This window comes from Eubalaena glacialis, chromosome 5 (assembly GCF_028564815.1).
Source record: "Eubalaena glacialis isolate mEubGla1 chromosome 5, mEubGla1.1.hap2.+ XY, whole genome shotgun sequence".
NCBI lineage: Eukaryota > Metazoa > Chordata > Mammalia > Artiodactyla > Balaenidae > Eubalaena > Eubalaena glacialis.
The window spans coordinates 38,053,403-38,070,211 of record NC_083720.1 but is presented as its reverse complement, the minus strand read 5'-3'; the positions used below and the strand labels follow the sequence as shown (position 1 = coordinate 38,070,211).

Genomic DNA, 16,809 nt, shown 5'->3' with positions numbered 1-16,809 from the left:
TTTCAGGGTTGAGCCTTTTAAATAAGGTTGGGGTCAGTCAGACTGTAAGATATGGTACTTAGCTATGAGCCCCAATTAAGAAAGAAGTGAACTGAACATTAAACAGCTTGTCATAGAAGTACTGAACAGTACAGCCTTTTGCCCCATCCTCTTGCAATTACGCAATAAAAATTAGGGAGGTCCTGCTGGTTCTGATTGCTTAGGTCACAGATATCATGACGCCGAAATAACTAGCATTATTGGGAATGATCCCTGGCATGTTTCTGGACAATGCTTCATTCATTTGGACAATGCTTGGACAAAGCATGGTGCACCAACCATCATTATGGAAAGACGGGCCTTATGATATGAACATGTGTTTCTCATACGCATCAGCTACATACATCACACTCGGAACGTGTGCAGGGAACCCAGGACCACACGGGTCCAGCAACGATCTCTCACTGTTTGTGAGGGAACATTCTCTGAGCAGCTGCTATGTGCCCTGCACTTTCCTGGGCACTCACACATACATGACTGTATTCCTGACAATCCTGTCAATTTACCAAGCTGAAGTTCAGTGAGGCTTATTTTCTTGCCCCCAAATTACACAGGCAGTAAGTGACATAAAGAGGATTAAAAACCAACTCTGTCAAGTCCCAAAGCCCTTGACTGGGGCCATCTCTCACCGGGGCCAAGCATCAGCTGATCACAGATATCCTTGCTGCCAGCCTTCCACTGGTCCAACCCCCGTGCATCTTGCAGCTTCTAAGCACGCGTCTGTGTAGGTTAACAAGCCGCTGCTGCTCACCACTGCCTGTGGGGAAAGGCAAGTCCTCTGGCAAACGACTGACTGCCATTCTTCTAGCTACTTCCTTTATGAAGCGGTGCAGTGTATTTTTTAAAAAGCCCTAAATGGAAGCTAAGTTCTGCCTAAATACAAATGTATTCTTTCTTAATGAAGGGACAGTACTATACATATTTTTATCTCTAGCAAAGATAGGTGGTCCTGTTACATGATACGGGGAACGTGACATCATTTTCAATAATAGAGTTATTTTGTATAAACTGAAGAAAAACTATGAGCTTTTAAGAAACTCTGGCCATCATTTGGCTACCAGGGAGCATAATCAACTTGTCCTTTAGCCTGTTGGCTTCTCCGCCTGGGCCTGCCCTCCGGCATTGCATCCCCGGGTGATATGCTGTGCCTTTCTCTCCCCTGTATGCACTGTTTCAAACACCAGCCCTCGGGTGTATCCCACAGTCACGTCTCCAGCCCAAAACCCAAGCCCAGGATCCCAGCGCCACCAGACACCTCCCGCGGACTCACACCTGTCCGTGACCAGGTCATTTCCTGACTGCCGGCATCCTGCTTCCCCAGGTCACAAAGCTCCAGGCTCTTTCTCCTGCCTCGCTCTCTCACACGCCCTGCTGCCCCCCAGTGGATCACCAGGTCCAGTCCGCTTCCCGCAGCATCTATCTCATCTCTGCTCTCACTTCCACTCCCTGGCCATCATCTTCAGCCTCTCTCTACTTGACTAGGCAGCCACGGCTGCTGCCTGGAGTCGTGCTGCAGTCTACACTGCGAGGCCTCCGGGTCACGTGCCTGCTGATCTGGGGGGCACTGAGCACGTACTCCAAGTCAGAGGTGTGGAAGGAAGGCAGGGGCCTGGCAGGCCACTTTAAGGTGTTTGAGTTACTTCCTTAGCTCAGAATTATTTTTATCTATCAAGGGCACAGATAGCTCTGCTTCTTGTTCCAAAGAAAGTCCCACAGGCTCTGAGGGAGCACCCCCATAGCAAGTCCCAGGAAAGTCATGGCTAATGGTGTCATCACTGGAATCAGTGTCACGCTTCTAAGGTGATGATCTTAAAGGGGAAACTGCTCATCTGGGTGAATGAATGTGTGTGAAACAGTCCTGAGGATAAAATATGTATGAAGACTCCATGGAGTGGCAGCTGCCACCCTGCGTGGCCCTTTGATCCTGCCGTGTGGGCAGCACACACACCACAGCCCTTCCCCACACACGTGAGCACTGCCCAGGCCCCCCCGACCCTGTGCAGGCCAGGGCTGTCCTGCCTCTGTGCACACCTGCCACTCTGAAGGGGAAAGGCCGAGGGAACTCAATTATGAGTGCCTTCTGTACGCCTGGCACCCTCTTGGGTCAGCTCACTCAGTCATTAGCCCACCGTGAGGGGCCACCGGTGTTTCAATCCCACTATCAGGCGTGGGGAAGAAACAGGAAGCCTCGAGAGCAAGAGGATTCCGAGCCAGCTTTCTGCTCTCGGCAGCCAACGCTCAGGAGAGCAGACCTGGCCCCCTGGCTGGAGCCGGTGAGGCCTCTGTCAGGCCACCCAGGTCAGTGTGCCAGTGCTCCTGTGCAGGCTACACTCACCTAGACCACCAGATCCCAGCGGGCACTCACATGAGCTGTGATGCAGGAAAAAAGCTCAGGGTTTGGAGCCAGGGCTCGGGGCATGGAGCATGGCTCGGCTGCTCGGCTCTGTGACCTTGCACCGGCTTTGGAAGTTTTGTGCCCCATTTTCGTCAACTATACAAGAGAGATAATTCCTACTTCACTAGACTGTTAGGAGATTAAACAAAACAAGGCCTGGCACATAGAAGGTGTTCATAAATATAAATAATAACAATAATAACTTAGAATATTCTAGTAGTTCTTACTGATGATCCTGCTTTACCATTTAAAACAACCTAGAGTTTTTATATTATATTCATCAAAGTCACTCATCCATTCAACAAACAGTTCCCACCCTGCTCTAGGCTCTGGGAACACAGCAGTGAAAGCAGACAGATTTCCACCCTCAGGGCACCTGTATTCTAGTGGAGGGATGAGGGCAGGATGTGGGTACACAGACATAGTGGCTGGGGCCACTTCAGGCCGGGTGGTCGGGGAAGGACTCTCTGAGGACATAACATCTGAGCCTGTAAGACAGGAAGACAAGAGTGAAGAGCTTGGTGACACGAATGCCTCTGTGTGAGGTCTGGGAGGAGATGGGGGCCTCCCTCACTCGACAGCCATGGCTCGAAGCTCTACCTCTCATCTTCTTCAGGAGACATCAGGAGACCGCTGACTGCAGATAGGCTCAACCACTTACTAACGAGGGGCCCGTGGACAAGAGAGCCGACTGCTTTTTGCCAAAGTTACAAGGAGACAGTAATGCCCCAACACCTCTTAGTGTGATTACTGAGAGTATCACGGATAAAACAAGTACTAAAAAGTTCTGTCCACCGTAAACAGCTGCAAATTAAGGTGTCATTTGCCAGGCACAGCCACTGGAGGGGGACTATGTGGGAACCGGCTTCTTAGCTCTTTGGGCAAGGCCAGCATCCCACCAGGGCAGCTCTAGGACACATCTGTTCCCAACCCCAGGTACACGTACTCCATGTGGCTCTGTCACACCGATGTCCAGACAGCTGTGCACAGACCCGGCTGTAAATGAACAGGCAGGGGCTCTGGCCAAATCTGTCCCTTTTCTTTCGAAACTCACCCAGAGATAATAAACTACAATTGGCAACTAGGGGACAGGTAAATAAAAGGAGGTGATATTCGCAGTTAAGATGTTACTCTTTTCATTCTTCAGCCATTACTTATGCTTTCTTCACATTACCATGCACCAGTAATTCAAACAATTAAAAAGCACCATAGCAGCGATTATAAAAGACCCATTTAGAATAGAAGACTATTTTACTGCTGCTGAAAAGACATCTAATATTAATAAAATTATTCCAAGGCAATTTCTTCTTTAATGCTACTGCAAATTTAAAACATATGAAAAGCATACTAAGAATTTGGAAATCAAGTGGAAAATTGATCTAAAATATTTATTTATAATTTTTAAAACTCAGTATAAAAATTAGGGCAAGGGCATTTAGGATGACCTCCTACTCAATGAAATATTCTTACTAAAACTAGTTAAAAATACATGATTAGGCAGAGAATAGCATTACCATTTGTATTTCTTCTGGGGATAATTCATCTTCACCTTTCCCATCTCCCCAGGTTCCCAATTCAGGTTGTGCTTCGGCCGGAATCTTTTCTGTTAAAAAAAAAAAAAAAAAAAAAATTGAAAGTAGGCAGAAGGCAAAATATTCACTTTAGAATAGGTTGTCTTAGGATGCAGGCATATTTAAAAACACGAGATGGAAGGAAATCATAGAGCTTTGTCCACATTCAGTTATCTGTTGGTTAATATTCAAGCACTGCAGCATGACTCTTTACAATGTAAAGGTGTGTGTGTGTGTGTGTGTGTGTCTGTATGGATAAAGGGGACCCATGCACATTTTCAGTATTGCCCTGATCTCAGTAATGGTTGCAAACCAAATGGACATTCTTCAGGACCAGTTTTCAAGCGGACCTGACTTCAAAACATGTACTCGTACACTTATACCCCTCCATCCACTTTTTAAAGACTGCAAAATGTATGGGTAATTTCATTAAAAAAAAAAAAAAAAAAAAAATATATATATATATATATATATATATATAAAATAGAGGAAATGACATACCACGCCAATCCCATTCCCCTCCCAGAAGTAACCACTGTCAGTGCTTTGATGGAGTCTCGCAGGCTCTATCCAGCACACTCACACACACACAGATATGCAATTCCCTGACTCCTCTGCCCCCACCGCAGCCTAGAGATAATTTATAGTTCTGTGTGTGTGGTAGTGTGCTTTTCACAAAGATATCAGTGGTAACACAATGTTCTAAAACTTGCTTTTTATAACTTAACAGTGCATCTGGGTGATTATCCAATGTCACTCCACATAGATGTACCTTGTGCTTTAATTGCCGATAACATTCCACCGTAAGGAATTTTCTGTGTAACTGTAACTCCACTGATAAACCTTTGGTTACTTTGGGTTTTCTGCTAGTACAACGGTACGTGTGCCAGTCCATGCTTTGGTGCATTTTGATGTACTCCAGGACGGGAACCTGGGCATGGACTGCTGACTGGCGGTAATTTTACTTTTAATCTAGAGAACATTTTGACCGGGATCACATAAACATGGTCCAGATCTTTGACAGAGCAGACCAACAGCACAGCTGCCAGAAGGGGCTGCCCCACCCTGGACCCTGATAGAGAGGCCTATGCGGCTCATCCAGGGGTGGGCTGGGAGCAAGGTCGTGGGGGGGAGGAGGGAGGCGGAGCGTCACCCCTGGGTGGAGGCTGTAATGGGGTCTTTTTTTTCTATAGGTGACTTTGTGTCGGGTGTCTCAGCAGTGCCTCTGGGCTTGTCAGTGGGTTGCCAAGTACTTAAAGGCAAATACTGCTTCTTTTTCTTTTCTTCCCCAATCTCAGTAAATTTCCCATAGCTGCTCTCAGCCCCATGAGATGGGCAAAAGTCCAGAGTTTTTGTTTTGAGACTGATAAGGGAAAAGAACATAATGATAGCACCAATTTAGAGAAAGAAGATTAGGCAGACCTATGTACAAGGTATGGTTATTATTCTGGATATGTCATCACAAAAAAACTCCATGTCATCTGCGACCTTGTGCAAGTTTTTAAAAATTGGCTGTTTTTGCCAGAACTGTCATCATATTTATAAAAGACACATGTATAACTTAGATATAATATAGTACCTATAAATATAATATATAATTTTTATATAAAAGATATTTATAAAAGGTTGAAAACATCTTTAGAAGCTGAGGAGGTATTTTTCTGAGACGACATTCTTCAGGTGGAACATCTGTACTTTTCACTCATCCCACCCCCACCCCTAGAGCCCTCTATCTCCTACTTGACCTCATTATTGTGTCCATCTCAAGCTTTTACCTTTATGTGTTTTAAGGATAAGAACATCAAATTTAGAAACACAGAAACATCATTCACATCAGAACGAAGCATGAATCAGCTCTGAGCTAGAATGGAAAGTTTGTTCAGAGCCTTTGCAGCCACCTGGAGCCATCCTGACCTGCAGCTTTAAGAATCAGCCTGAAGCACGGCACCCCCCACGCGAGTGCTCTGCCCAGACCTCCATGCACCCCGATGCCAAGGCACTCAAGTCCAGACTCCTTGGTCCGGTACTCAAGGCCCTCCGTATGGTCTGGCCCCATCCACCTTTCCCACCTTAAGGCCCACTCCTCCTCCCCTTTCTGTGAGTTTTGCTGACCCAGAAGTGGTTTCTTTACTGACTACATTCCATACCTCTCCCACGCTTTCCGGCCTCTGAGTATACTCATGCCTAGAACATTCTAAGCTTCCCCTTTTTCAGGTTCAGATTCATTTCTCCAGACCACCTCCTCCTGAAGTTCCCTGGCCCTCTGAGTGGACTACGTCCTTCCCACCTGTGCCCTCTCTTTTGGCACTACTCACTTTCTCAGGGGCTGGAATCTGATCTTGTCAACTGAGGGCAGGACCTGTGACTGACTGGAGAGGAAGGGCAAGAAGTATTCACAAATAACCGTACCCATCTTAGCGGAAACCAATGTCAGGAAACAAATTATAAGTGAGTCCACAAAGATCTCATCCTGGCTGAGTAAGAATATGGAAGGAAAAAACCTAAACCTCAGATATGCACAGAAGGTCAGCTGTGACCACAGAGGTGCTTTATTGTGCTGCCTAAATGAAAAAGTAACAAGACTAGTGCCTTTTTTAAGAAATAGGAGTATGACAAGCAAGAAACCACCCTCTGCCTAGAACTGTACCGCCTAGTCCTACACTAAAGTATTTTTTCTAAGTTACATCTCATGTTTCAAAAGCAAAATGAAAAACCTGAAAAGATAAGCAAAAAGACACCACATAGCCCAGATTTTAAAAATCCTTCTGCTAACTGTAGATAACCTTAGCAAAATGTCCACAGACAGGAAGAAGCTGTCTTCCAACTGCACAGAGAAAAGGGCAGATACACGACCCCTAAGAGGAACCAGCTGGGCGTGGGGGACAAGATTCACCTGCCAGCATCGAGGTGGGGACGGAAATGAAATGTCAAAGGCCCTGGAAAACTGGCAGCACCACGGAGGTCTGCGCAGGCTTCTCCCCTCCCCACACATTCCCCTTAGGTGACGCATCCAGGCCCGCGGCTCTGAACTGCCTATGTCCTATGACTCCCAAAGACCTCCAGCCCTGAGTTCTTCCCTGAGCTCTAGGCTCGCTCCAACAATGGACTCACTATTTCCACCTGAAAATCCAATAGGCATCTCAGACCTCACGCGTGTAGCCAGAATATGATTCTGCTCCCTCCCACTCCTCCCGGCCTCGCTGCCGAACCTCATCTTCCTCGCACCTTCCTCATCTTGGTCGGTCCAGCCCAAACCTAGAAGTTGCCCTTGATGGCTCTCTGTCCCTCACCTCTCGCGTCCTACCTACTGGCTAACCTTCAGTTCCCAAGTGTGAGCGGAGTTTGAGCCCTTGTCTCCACAGCCGTCTCTGTCTCCACCACCACCTCCCTCAGGTGACACCTTGTCCCGCCGGTGTGTGGCCTCCTGCAATAGATTCCCAACAAGTCCACTTGGTTCCTCTTTTTCTCACTCCACTCCAGCTCCACACGGTAGTCAGGGAGGTTTTAAACGTGACCCAGGCCTTGTCACGCTCAGCTTCACAACCTCCAGGGCTCCTCACTACACACAGACTCAGAGCTGAACCTTTGCCACGGCCTGTAGGGCCCTGTGTGATCAGGCCTCTGCCTCCGTCTCTCACCCCTTCTTGTACCATTCTCACTGGTGCCTCTCTGAGTGTGAGTGTGTGCGTGTACATGTGTGTGCACACATGTGGAAATATGCCAGCTCATTTCTTCCTCCTTGATCTTTTCACTGGCTGGTCCCTCTGCCTGGAGAACTTTTACCTGCAGGAGGGTTCTGATTTCTCCACATCCTGCAAACGCACTTGTTATCATCTGCCTTTTTCATTCTAGCCATCCTGGTAGGTGTGAAGTGGAATCTCATTGTGCTTTTGATTTGCATTTCCCTGATTACTAATGATGTTGTGCATCTTTTCGTGTGCTTTTTGGCCATTTGTATTTCTTCCTCAGAGAGATTTCTATTCAGACCCTTTACCCATTTTAAAATTGGGTTATCATTTTCTTATTGACTTGTAAAAGTTCTTTCCATGTTCTAGATATAGACCCCTTATCAGATATATGATTTTCAAATATTTTCTCCCATTCTGTGGGCTTTTTTCACTTTCTTTTTTTTTAACCTTTAAAGCACAAAAGCTTTTAATTTTGGTGAAGGCCAGTTTATCTAATTTTTCCTTTTGTTGCTTGTGTTTTGGTGTCATATCCTTGTTAATCTTTTGTCAAATCTGAGGTCAGGAAGATTTAGCCCTATGCTTTCTTATAAGAGTTTTAGGGTTTTAGCTCTGTGTAGGCCTTTGGTCTATTTGAGTTACTCTTTTATAAATGGCGTGACTTAGTGTCAAACTTTGTTCTTTTGCATGTGGATATCCAATTTTCCCAGCACCATTTGTGGAAGAGACCGTTCTTGCCCCCTTGAATGATCTTGGTCCCCTTGTTGGAACTCAGGTGACCAGAGCCACACGGTTTTAATTCTGGATTCTCAATTCTGTCCCATTGATCCATACGTCCATCCTTGTGCCGGTACCACACTGTCTTGATTACTGTTGCTTTGTAGTAAGTTTCAAAATTGGGAAGTGTGAGTCCTCCTACTTTGTTCTTTTCCAAGACTGTTTTGGTTATCCTGAGTTCCCTGCACTTCCTCATGGATTTTAGAATCAACTTGTCAATTTTCACAAAGAAATCATCTGGGATTCTGAAGAGGAGTGCATTGAAACTGTAGATCATTTTGGGGTGTACTGCCATCTTTTTTTTTTTTAATTTATTTATTTTTGGCTGTGTTGGGTCTTCGTTTCTGTGTGAGGGCTTTCTCTAGTTGCGGCGAGCGGGGGCCACTCTTCATCGCGGCGCGCGGGCCTCTCACTGTCGCGGCCTCTCTTGTTGCGGAGCACAAGCTCCAGACGCGCAGGCTCAGTAGTTGTGGCTCATAGGGCTAGTTGCTCCACGGCATGTGGGATCTTCCCAGACCAGGGCTTGAACCCGTGTCCCCTGCACTGGCAGGCAGATTCTCAACCACTGTGCCACCAGGGAAGCCCCTGTACTGCCATCTTAACAACACTAATTCTTCTGATTCATGACCTTGGGATATTTTTCAATTTATTCGGATCATTTTTAATTTCTTTCAACAACGATTTGTAGCCTTCAAAGTATGTTTTACATTTTTGTTGAATTTATTCTTTTTGATGCTATCATAAAGGAATTGTTGCTTTTTAAATTCCATTTTTGGATTGTTCATTGAAAGTATACAGAAATGAAATCTCTGTATAATGGTTTTATATCCTGCAACCTTGCTGAACTCATTTACTACTTTTCTTTTATTGGTGGATTCCTTAAAATTTTCTGTACACAATACCAGGCGGTTTGTGAATAGAAAAAACTTCCTTCCTAATCTAGACTTCCATTTCCTTTGCCTTCCTAATTGCCTTTGCTATCTTGGCCAGCCTACTAATTGACTTCCAGTACTCATTTGAAAAAGAATCCTGCCCAATCCTTAGGGTCAAGCAATGGATCTCTTCATAGCTGCTGTACGAACTAACGTAAAATGTGCTCTTTGTGGAGCCCTACTGCACATGCCAGACACTGCCTGGCCCTTTATACTAGCTCCTGAAGTGCTCACAACAAACCACAGCCACATGATACTATAGGAAAGTGGAGGCTCAGAGTTCAAATAACTTGTCCAAGGTCACGGTGCAGGACAGAGGCCAGACTGTGAAACCAAGGTTCACCACCCTTCCATGACATCACACTGCAACCACTGTGCTTTCCCTTCCCTCACACTCGGAGGAAGGGATGGCCCATCTCCATGAACAGAAAATAGATAAAGGTGGGGTACAGCAATGGTAATAGCTTTCTTTTGGGAAAAACAAACAAAATGAAGTAGAAAAAGCCTGTTATATATGCAGGAATTTGTACATAAAGTGTGCACATTTTTAACAAGCACTAATTCAGATTTTATTACCCTTTGGGACTCCACATAACCAAGGAAGAGATGACTCAGAAATGAGCATCACCAAATGACCGTGGAGGAAAGAGCTGCCTGGTGGAGATGTGGGGACAGTGAAGTGGAGCCAGGAGTGGCAGCAGGGGCCAGGATGCAGGGGAAAAAGCAAGAGAGGACCAAGATGGGGCGGGAGGAGTCCTGAGATGCATTTACAAAATGGGGGAAATGGTTCTCGGAACTGCCACTAAATGCTGCAGCTGGGACCTTGACGGCCTCCAGAGAGACACCCTTCACACCATTCTGCTCCTACACGCTGATCAGAAGCTAAACTGGAGGGTTCTCTCAACATTTTGGTGGGCTGGCTTAGTCAGGAGATAACTTCGTGATTATAAAGCATCCAAATACTGACTTTAAGATAAAAATATAAACCGTGAGGAACAGCATTCTTTCACTGACCATTTGTTTTCTACCACCGAGAGGCATTAGGTTCCTTTTGCTTCAGGAAATATTTCCACAGCAACTAAAAGCAATCAGTGCTCCAAATAGAGTCTTCATTCATTCATTTTTTTCAACAAAGATTTAATGAGCACCTCCTATGTGTCAGATATTGTTCTGGGTGCCAGTGTTACAGCACTGAACAAAGCACATACAGAAATTCCTGTCCTTGCGGAACTTATGTTTTAGTAGTGGAGACAGAGCATAAAGGATATAAATGAGTCAAACATATAGAAGGGTAGCGACAAGTGCCGGGGAGAAAGACAAAACAGGGAAGACCAGATCGGGAGGCTTAGTCCCTCATGCTCTTTCTACTGACCCTCATTCCTCAGGGATCCCAGCCTGTCTCATGGGATTGACGTGATCTAAAGACCTGTCCCCTGACTCATAAACCCAACTTCCTGCTAAACCTCTGTGCCAGGCATCCCTAAATTAACATACTCCACACTGAGCTGATCTGCAGTCCCCGGCCTGCCCCTCCTCAGCCTCCCACATCTCAGTGAAGGGCAGCCACCTTCTTCCCACTGCCAACAACCACTGCAGCCTTCCTTGCCCCATCTCCTCCTCATGCCCCACATCCAGGGAGCACATTCTGTGGCTCAACTTTCAAAATATATCCAGAATCCTACCCCTTCTCCCCCATGTCCCTGCTACCATGCTTCGTGTGGTGCACCACCACCTTGCTTCTAGGAGACTTTAGCAGCCTCCTAACTGTCCCTATTTTGCTTCTTGATCCCCTAAACAATCTATTTCAACAGAGCAGCCAGAGGGACCCTGCTCAAATGTAGTCCTCTGTGTGCCAGTCCTCTGTGCAAGCATCCTGGTGGCCTCCCACCTCACTCAGGGTAAACAGCTCTCCCGTGGCCCGGAAGGCCCCATGACCTTGGTGCCCTGGTACTTGCTCGCTTCCTGTCCCTCTGCTCTTCCCTTACTCTGCAGCCTCCCGGCTGCTCATCAGCACACCAGGCACTTCTGCTTCCTCTGCCTGTGACCCTCTTCCCACAGAGAGCCACATGGCTCACTCCTCACTGCCCTTGGGTCTTTACTGAAACCTCAAGGACTCCGACCTCTCCAGTGGGCCAAATCTCTATTACCAGGACCCTCTCTCTCATAGCGCAGACTGACTGTGTACCCAGTTGTGTAATATTCCATTACCATCTGTTCCCCTCTGGACTGCAAGCACATGTGCCTATTTTCTACTCGCTCCTGTATCCCCAACACCTAGCGCAGCAGTGCCTGGCATAACAATTCTCAGCGTGAGCGAGGGGCCCAGCAAGCGCAGACTCTCTTCACGTGAGATTTACCCTCACCTGCGCCCCAAGACTCTGGACTGGCTTCTCCCCACTCTCAGCAGCCCTGACAGCAGTTCCTGAATGAATGAATGGATGGATAAAGGGTCGAGCAGCTATGTCTGGCAGGAGTAAATTTAGATATGATACCCCTACGTATCGTTTACGAACAGCAGGACCCCATCACTTTGTGACTGATGCTGGGGTTTTCCCTCATTAGGGACAAGTGGAGATGGGGATGGGAGGGTGTGTGCGAGGCCTCTGGCCTATGGGACAAGGCAGCCTCCAGAGAGGATGGGCTCAGGCTCGACAAAGAGTGACCCACACCCGGAATCCCAGTGCCGCTCTTATCTTGTTATTTGACTTTTAATAGGTTATATAATTTCTTCAAAGCTCTGTTTCCTCACACATAAAATGATGACAATAGCACCTCAAAAGACTCAATGAGACTTGATTTGTTGACACCCCCAGTGGGTGCCCAGCACAGTGAAGGGGGGTCACTGAACGCCAGTCTCCTTGCCCTTCCCACAGAAGCTGTTTTCAGCCGCAGAAAGGCCTCTGGCATCTTTCAGGCTCACAAAGCCCCAAATGCATTCTGAATTCCCTCGCTTGTAATATGTAGGGAATAAATTAGATGGAAGGGCAGCACAGATCCACATGTAAATGCCAGGTCCACCATTTATGAACTTTTAACTTGGACAAGTTTCCCAGCCGCTCAGGGTCTTTAAGAAGGCTCATCTTAAAAAAAAAAAAAAAAGGTCATAAAATCCATCCCAGAGGGCTGCTACAAGGATGGTGGTGATGTCTGTGAAGATTCAAGACAGTGCCTAGTACCTGGGAGGCATGCAGTAAATGACAGCCATTGTGAGAGTACAGAAGAGGAGGCAAGGAAGACTCTCGGGCCTCAGCATCCTGGTATTCACACAAAGCAAAAGCTCATGTGCCTCTGAGGTACAGCAAACTAAGCATGCAACCCCTACACAGGGTGGCCACCCTGGCCAGACACATGGATTGAAGATGTCCCTGACAGCATTATATATATATTATATAATATATATATATATATATTATATATATAATATATATATATATTTATCCAGCATCCACCATGTGTTAGGAGCCCGGCTAGCAAACATGAAGACAGGAAGTGTATAAACCCAGACTTGCATTTTGTCCTATTGGCTCAATTGGCTGACAAAGGTGGCTGACATCACAGGCTCCGCCCCAAGGCAGGATGGTGAGGTCCAGGCAAGGTCAGTGCTGACAGTGCACTGCGTGGGTGCAGGGGAGGCAGCGCCCCACCGTTCCTGAGACTGACAGGCAGAGATCCCCATGATTCTTCCAGGTTCTAAGTCTCCAGTCCCCACCCCACTGGTGCGCAGCAACTCAGGCCCTTTCTCTGGACCTTGGCGGCTGCCAGGTGACTGGGGGATCCTCCCACCCCGCCCCTGCGGCAGCATTAAGATCCAACTGTGACCAAAAAAGACTGACACTTCCGTGTTTCCTTTGCTTTATGCAAATACTAACACCACAAGATGTCTGGGGCTGTGTTCCTTCTTTTTCTGCTTTGTATTTTGGCCAACGTGTCACAAGGAAGAGGCGCAAGGCAAGATTTTGATTTTAATTCATACCTGGAAATTCTTCAGTGACAGGTCTTTCTTCAGAGTCTTTTGAAGGATTCTGTGAAACTTTCTCAGAAGACATGGATTCTCTTGTCTTTGTATTTGGTTCTGGTTCCAGCTTAGATCTAAAGATAAAAAATTAGCAGTCATATCATTTACTTACACAACAGGATTCCACCTGAAAGCAGAGAGGAGTCACACGTGGCCCTCACGCTTGCTCTGTGCCCTCTGGGGGAGAGCAGAGCCGCTGCCCTGGGCCCAGCGGCCATCCCCACACAGCTCTAGTGGGGCACTTACTACATGGCAGACTGCACACCCCCAGCCACAGCACGCAGCAGGACGAGTGCCGTCAGGACGCGCCGAAGGAAAGAACACCGGAACAGCCCGACCTCCTGAACCCACACTCTACACGTGGGCAGCGAAGGCCGACTGCTCTAAGTTCAACAAACCCAAGAAGCTGGTTGTCTTACACCAATGCAAAAGTGTTGCTGACTACACACATGCACGTGTTCTATAACAAATATGATATATAAGTAATATCTGAAAATAACTGAACCGTAAAAGCCCAAGTCTTTAAATATCCACTGGGGGGCAAGGCCTTGACTCGGGTCCCTAAGCCGCAGCACTCGGCACTGGCCCTGGGCTCCTCCCACAGTGTATTCTCTTCCACCCTCAGGGCCAGGTGCAACCTCACGCTCTCACAGAGGCCTCCTCTGACTCTCCTACCTAAAAGAGGCCTCCTCCTGTTACTAACCTGTGCCCCAGTGCCTGTCTGTCTTCTCCCCAGCAGTCACTGCAGTCTGGAATCACCCTGCTCGTTCATTTCTTTATTGTCTGTCTCACTCCACTGGAGTGCACGCTCTGAGAGCAGGGTACCTGACTTTGTAAGTCGTGGTTGCTGTGTGGCCCTAGGTTCTAGATGAGTGTGTGCCATTTAGTGTTTAATAAATATAGGTTGAATGAATGGATGCTTTATAATTGTCAATAAATGGCTAATACGAGGAAAAACAACCTGGTTATGAAACAACGGGCCTTGTATTGGAATTCATACAGCACTATGAAAATTCTAGGCAGATTGCTAAAAAGATCTAAGATAATTTCCACGTTACTAGGCAGAAAGACTAAAAATAAAAAGAACAATGTAAATGCATATAAGGATGATATAATCAATGCCAGCTAACATTTATTGAGGGCTTATCAGGTATTGGGCACTTTTCTAAGCACTGTATATGCATAAATTTATTTAATGTCATACATCCCTATAAAGTAGTTACTAGTGTTAATGGCCTTTTTACAGAGGAGGAAACTGAGGTATAGGGAAGTTAGGAAACTTGCCCAGGTCACATAGTTAGTAAATGGCTGGGGTGGGATGTGACCTTAGGGAACCCAAAACACAACAGACTAGTGTTCTAAGAAAGGCTGTTTCGGAAATGCTCCTCTACAACATTAACAAAAGAAATTTCAAAAGTAATTATAATATCAATCATGTTAAGTGTTCCAGTTACTATGGCTGAGTAACAGACCACTCTAAAATTTAGTGCCTTGAAACAATATTAATCATTTACCACCTATCGATGTTTCTGGGGTCAGGAATTTGGGAGCAGCTTGGCTGGGCGGTTCTGACTCATGAGGGTACCGTTATAGGGCAATGGGGCACCACCATCTGAAGGCTTGACTGGGGCTGGAGGGTCCACTTCCAAGGAAGCTCATTCACACAGCTGTGTGTTGGTGCTGGGAGGAGCCCCATCTCTTCCTCGTGGGGCCATGTTAATGTGTTACCTGGCATGGCAGCTGGCTTCCCCCAAAGAAAGCAGTCTCAGAGACTATGGTAAAAGCTTCAATGCCTTTTATAACAGCCTCAGCCTCAGTTTATAACAAACTGTCATTTCTGTCATATTCCACTGCCCAGGCAGTTGCAATGGTCCACTCAGGTTCAAGGAGAGGGAATACAGACCTCATATCTCCCGCTCAGTGAAGCAGTTAACAAAATCACATTTTAATAAGACCATGTGGAATGGGATATGTTTGGGTGCAGCCATCTTTGAAAAATAAATCTGCTATTCTAAGTATCACAGATATGCACAAAGATATCGTTTCAAGGATATTCAGCACTGCTTATAATAACAAAAAAATGACTTAGATGTTCATCAAAAAGTACCTGGTTTAGAGTTGGAAGATACAATGAGAGAGAAGACCCCATTTGCAATAGCCAAAACAAAAAAGATTAAAAAACTAACAATAACAACAAAAATTGCAGCGTAAACTTAGCAAGAAAAGCCCAAAACTCACAGATGTTCTTGAAAGATAAAAAAATATACTGTAACAAATGAAAAGATATATCATGTTCTTGGATTGAAAAAAGAAATATCATAAAGCTGTTTGTTCTCCCTAATTTAAAAATATAATGTGATCCCAATAAAAATATCACCAGGGGCTTCCCTGGTGGCACAGTGGTTGAGAATCTGCCTGCCAATGCAGGGGACACGGGTTCGAGCCCTGGTCTGGGAAGATCCCACATGCCGCGGAGCAACTGGGCCCGTGAGCCACAATTACTGAGCCTGCGCATCTGGAGCCTGTGCTCCGCAACAAGAGAGGCCGCGATAGTGAGAGGCCCGCGCACCGTGATGAAGAGTGGCCCCCGCTTGCCATAACTAGAGAAAGCCCTCGCACAGAAACGAAGACCCAACACAGCCATCAAATAAAAAATAAATTAATTAATTAATTTAAAAAAAAATTAAAAAAAAAAAATATATCACCAGGTTCCCCCACCCCACCATCATGAAGTCAGACAAGTCAATTATAAAATTCATTTGGAAACATGCAAGAATAGTCAGAAAAACTGCAAATAAATATTGAACTCTAGTTAATGATATACATGCTGAAGTATTTAAGGATAAGTGTACTGATGTTTGCAATTTATTTTGAAATGCATAAAAAATGCCAAATGATGTTAACGTCTATGGAGGGAAATTTGGTAATATCTAGCAAAATTATATTTACTTTCTAACCCAGCAATATGACTTCTATGACTCTATCCCAAAGATACAGCAATAATATGAAAAGGTAGGTGCAAGGCTATTCATTGTAGCAATTTTGTAATTCAATTTTAATACAGCAAAATCCTGGAAACTAACCATATGTCCATCAACCTGAACTGGCTTAATAAACTCTGGAGTACTATGGAGCTGTAAGGAATGAAGAATACCTTTATATACTGCTATGGAGCAAATCAAGCAAGGTGAAGAGAAGTGCATATAGAAGGGACTTCCTTAATCTGATAAAAGACATCTACAAAAAATCTACAGCTAACATCATACCTTATGGTGAAAGGCTAAATGTTTTTCCCTAAGATGAGAAAAAAGGTAGGGATGTAGTATACCTGGGCAACAAGAGAGGAGAGAGAACAATTACAAATCATTTTATGAGGCCAGCATTACCCTGATAC

At 45.8% G+C, this 16,809-nt stretch overlaps 1 protein-coding gene across 3 annotated transcripts in view; it reads right to left on the bottom strand.

Annotated features, from left to right (window-relative positions):
* Window positions 1–16,809, bottom strand: part of STX18 (syntaxin 18) — a 124,084-nt gene that overhangs the window by 10,644 nt on the left and 96,631 nt on the right. For all 3 annotated transcript variants that reach the window (XM_061192091.1, XM_061192093.1, XM_061192092.1), the window contains 2 exons: window positions 13,374–13,489; window positions 3,949–4,037 (listed from right to left, as the gene is read on the bottom strand). In XM_061192091.1, the coding sequence (XP_061048074.1) occupies window positions 3,949–4,037; window positions 13,374–13,489 (205 nt within the window). The remainder of the gene's footprint in view (window positions 1–3,948; window positions 4,038–13,373; window positions 13,490–16,809) is intronic.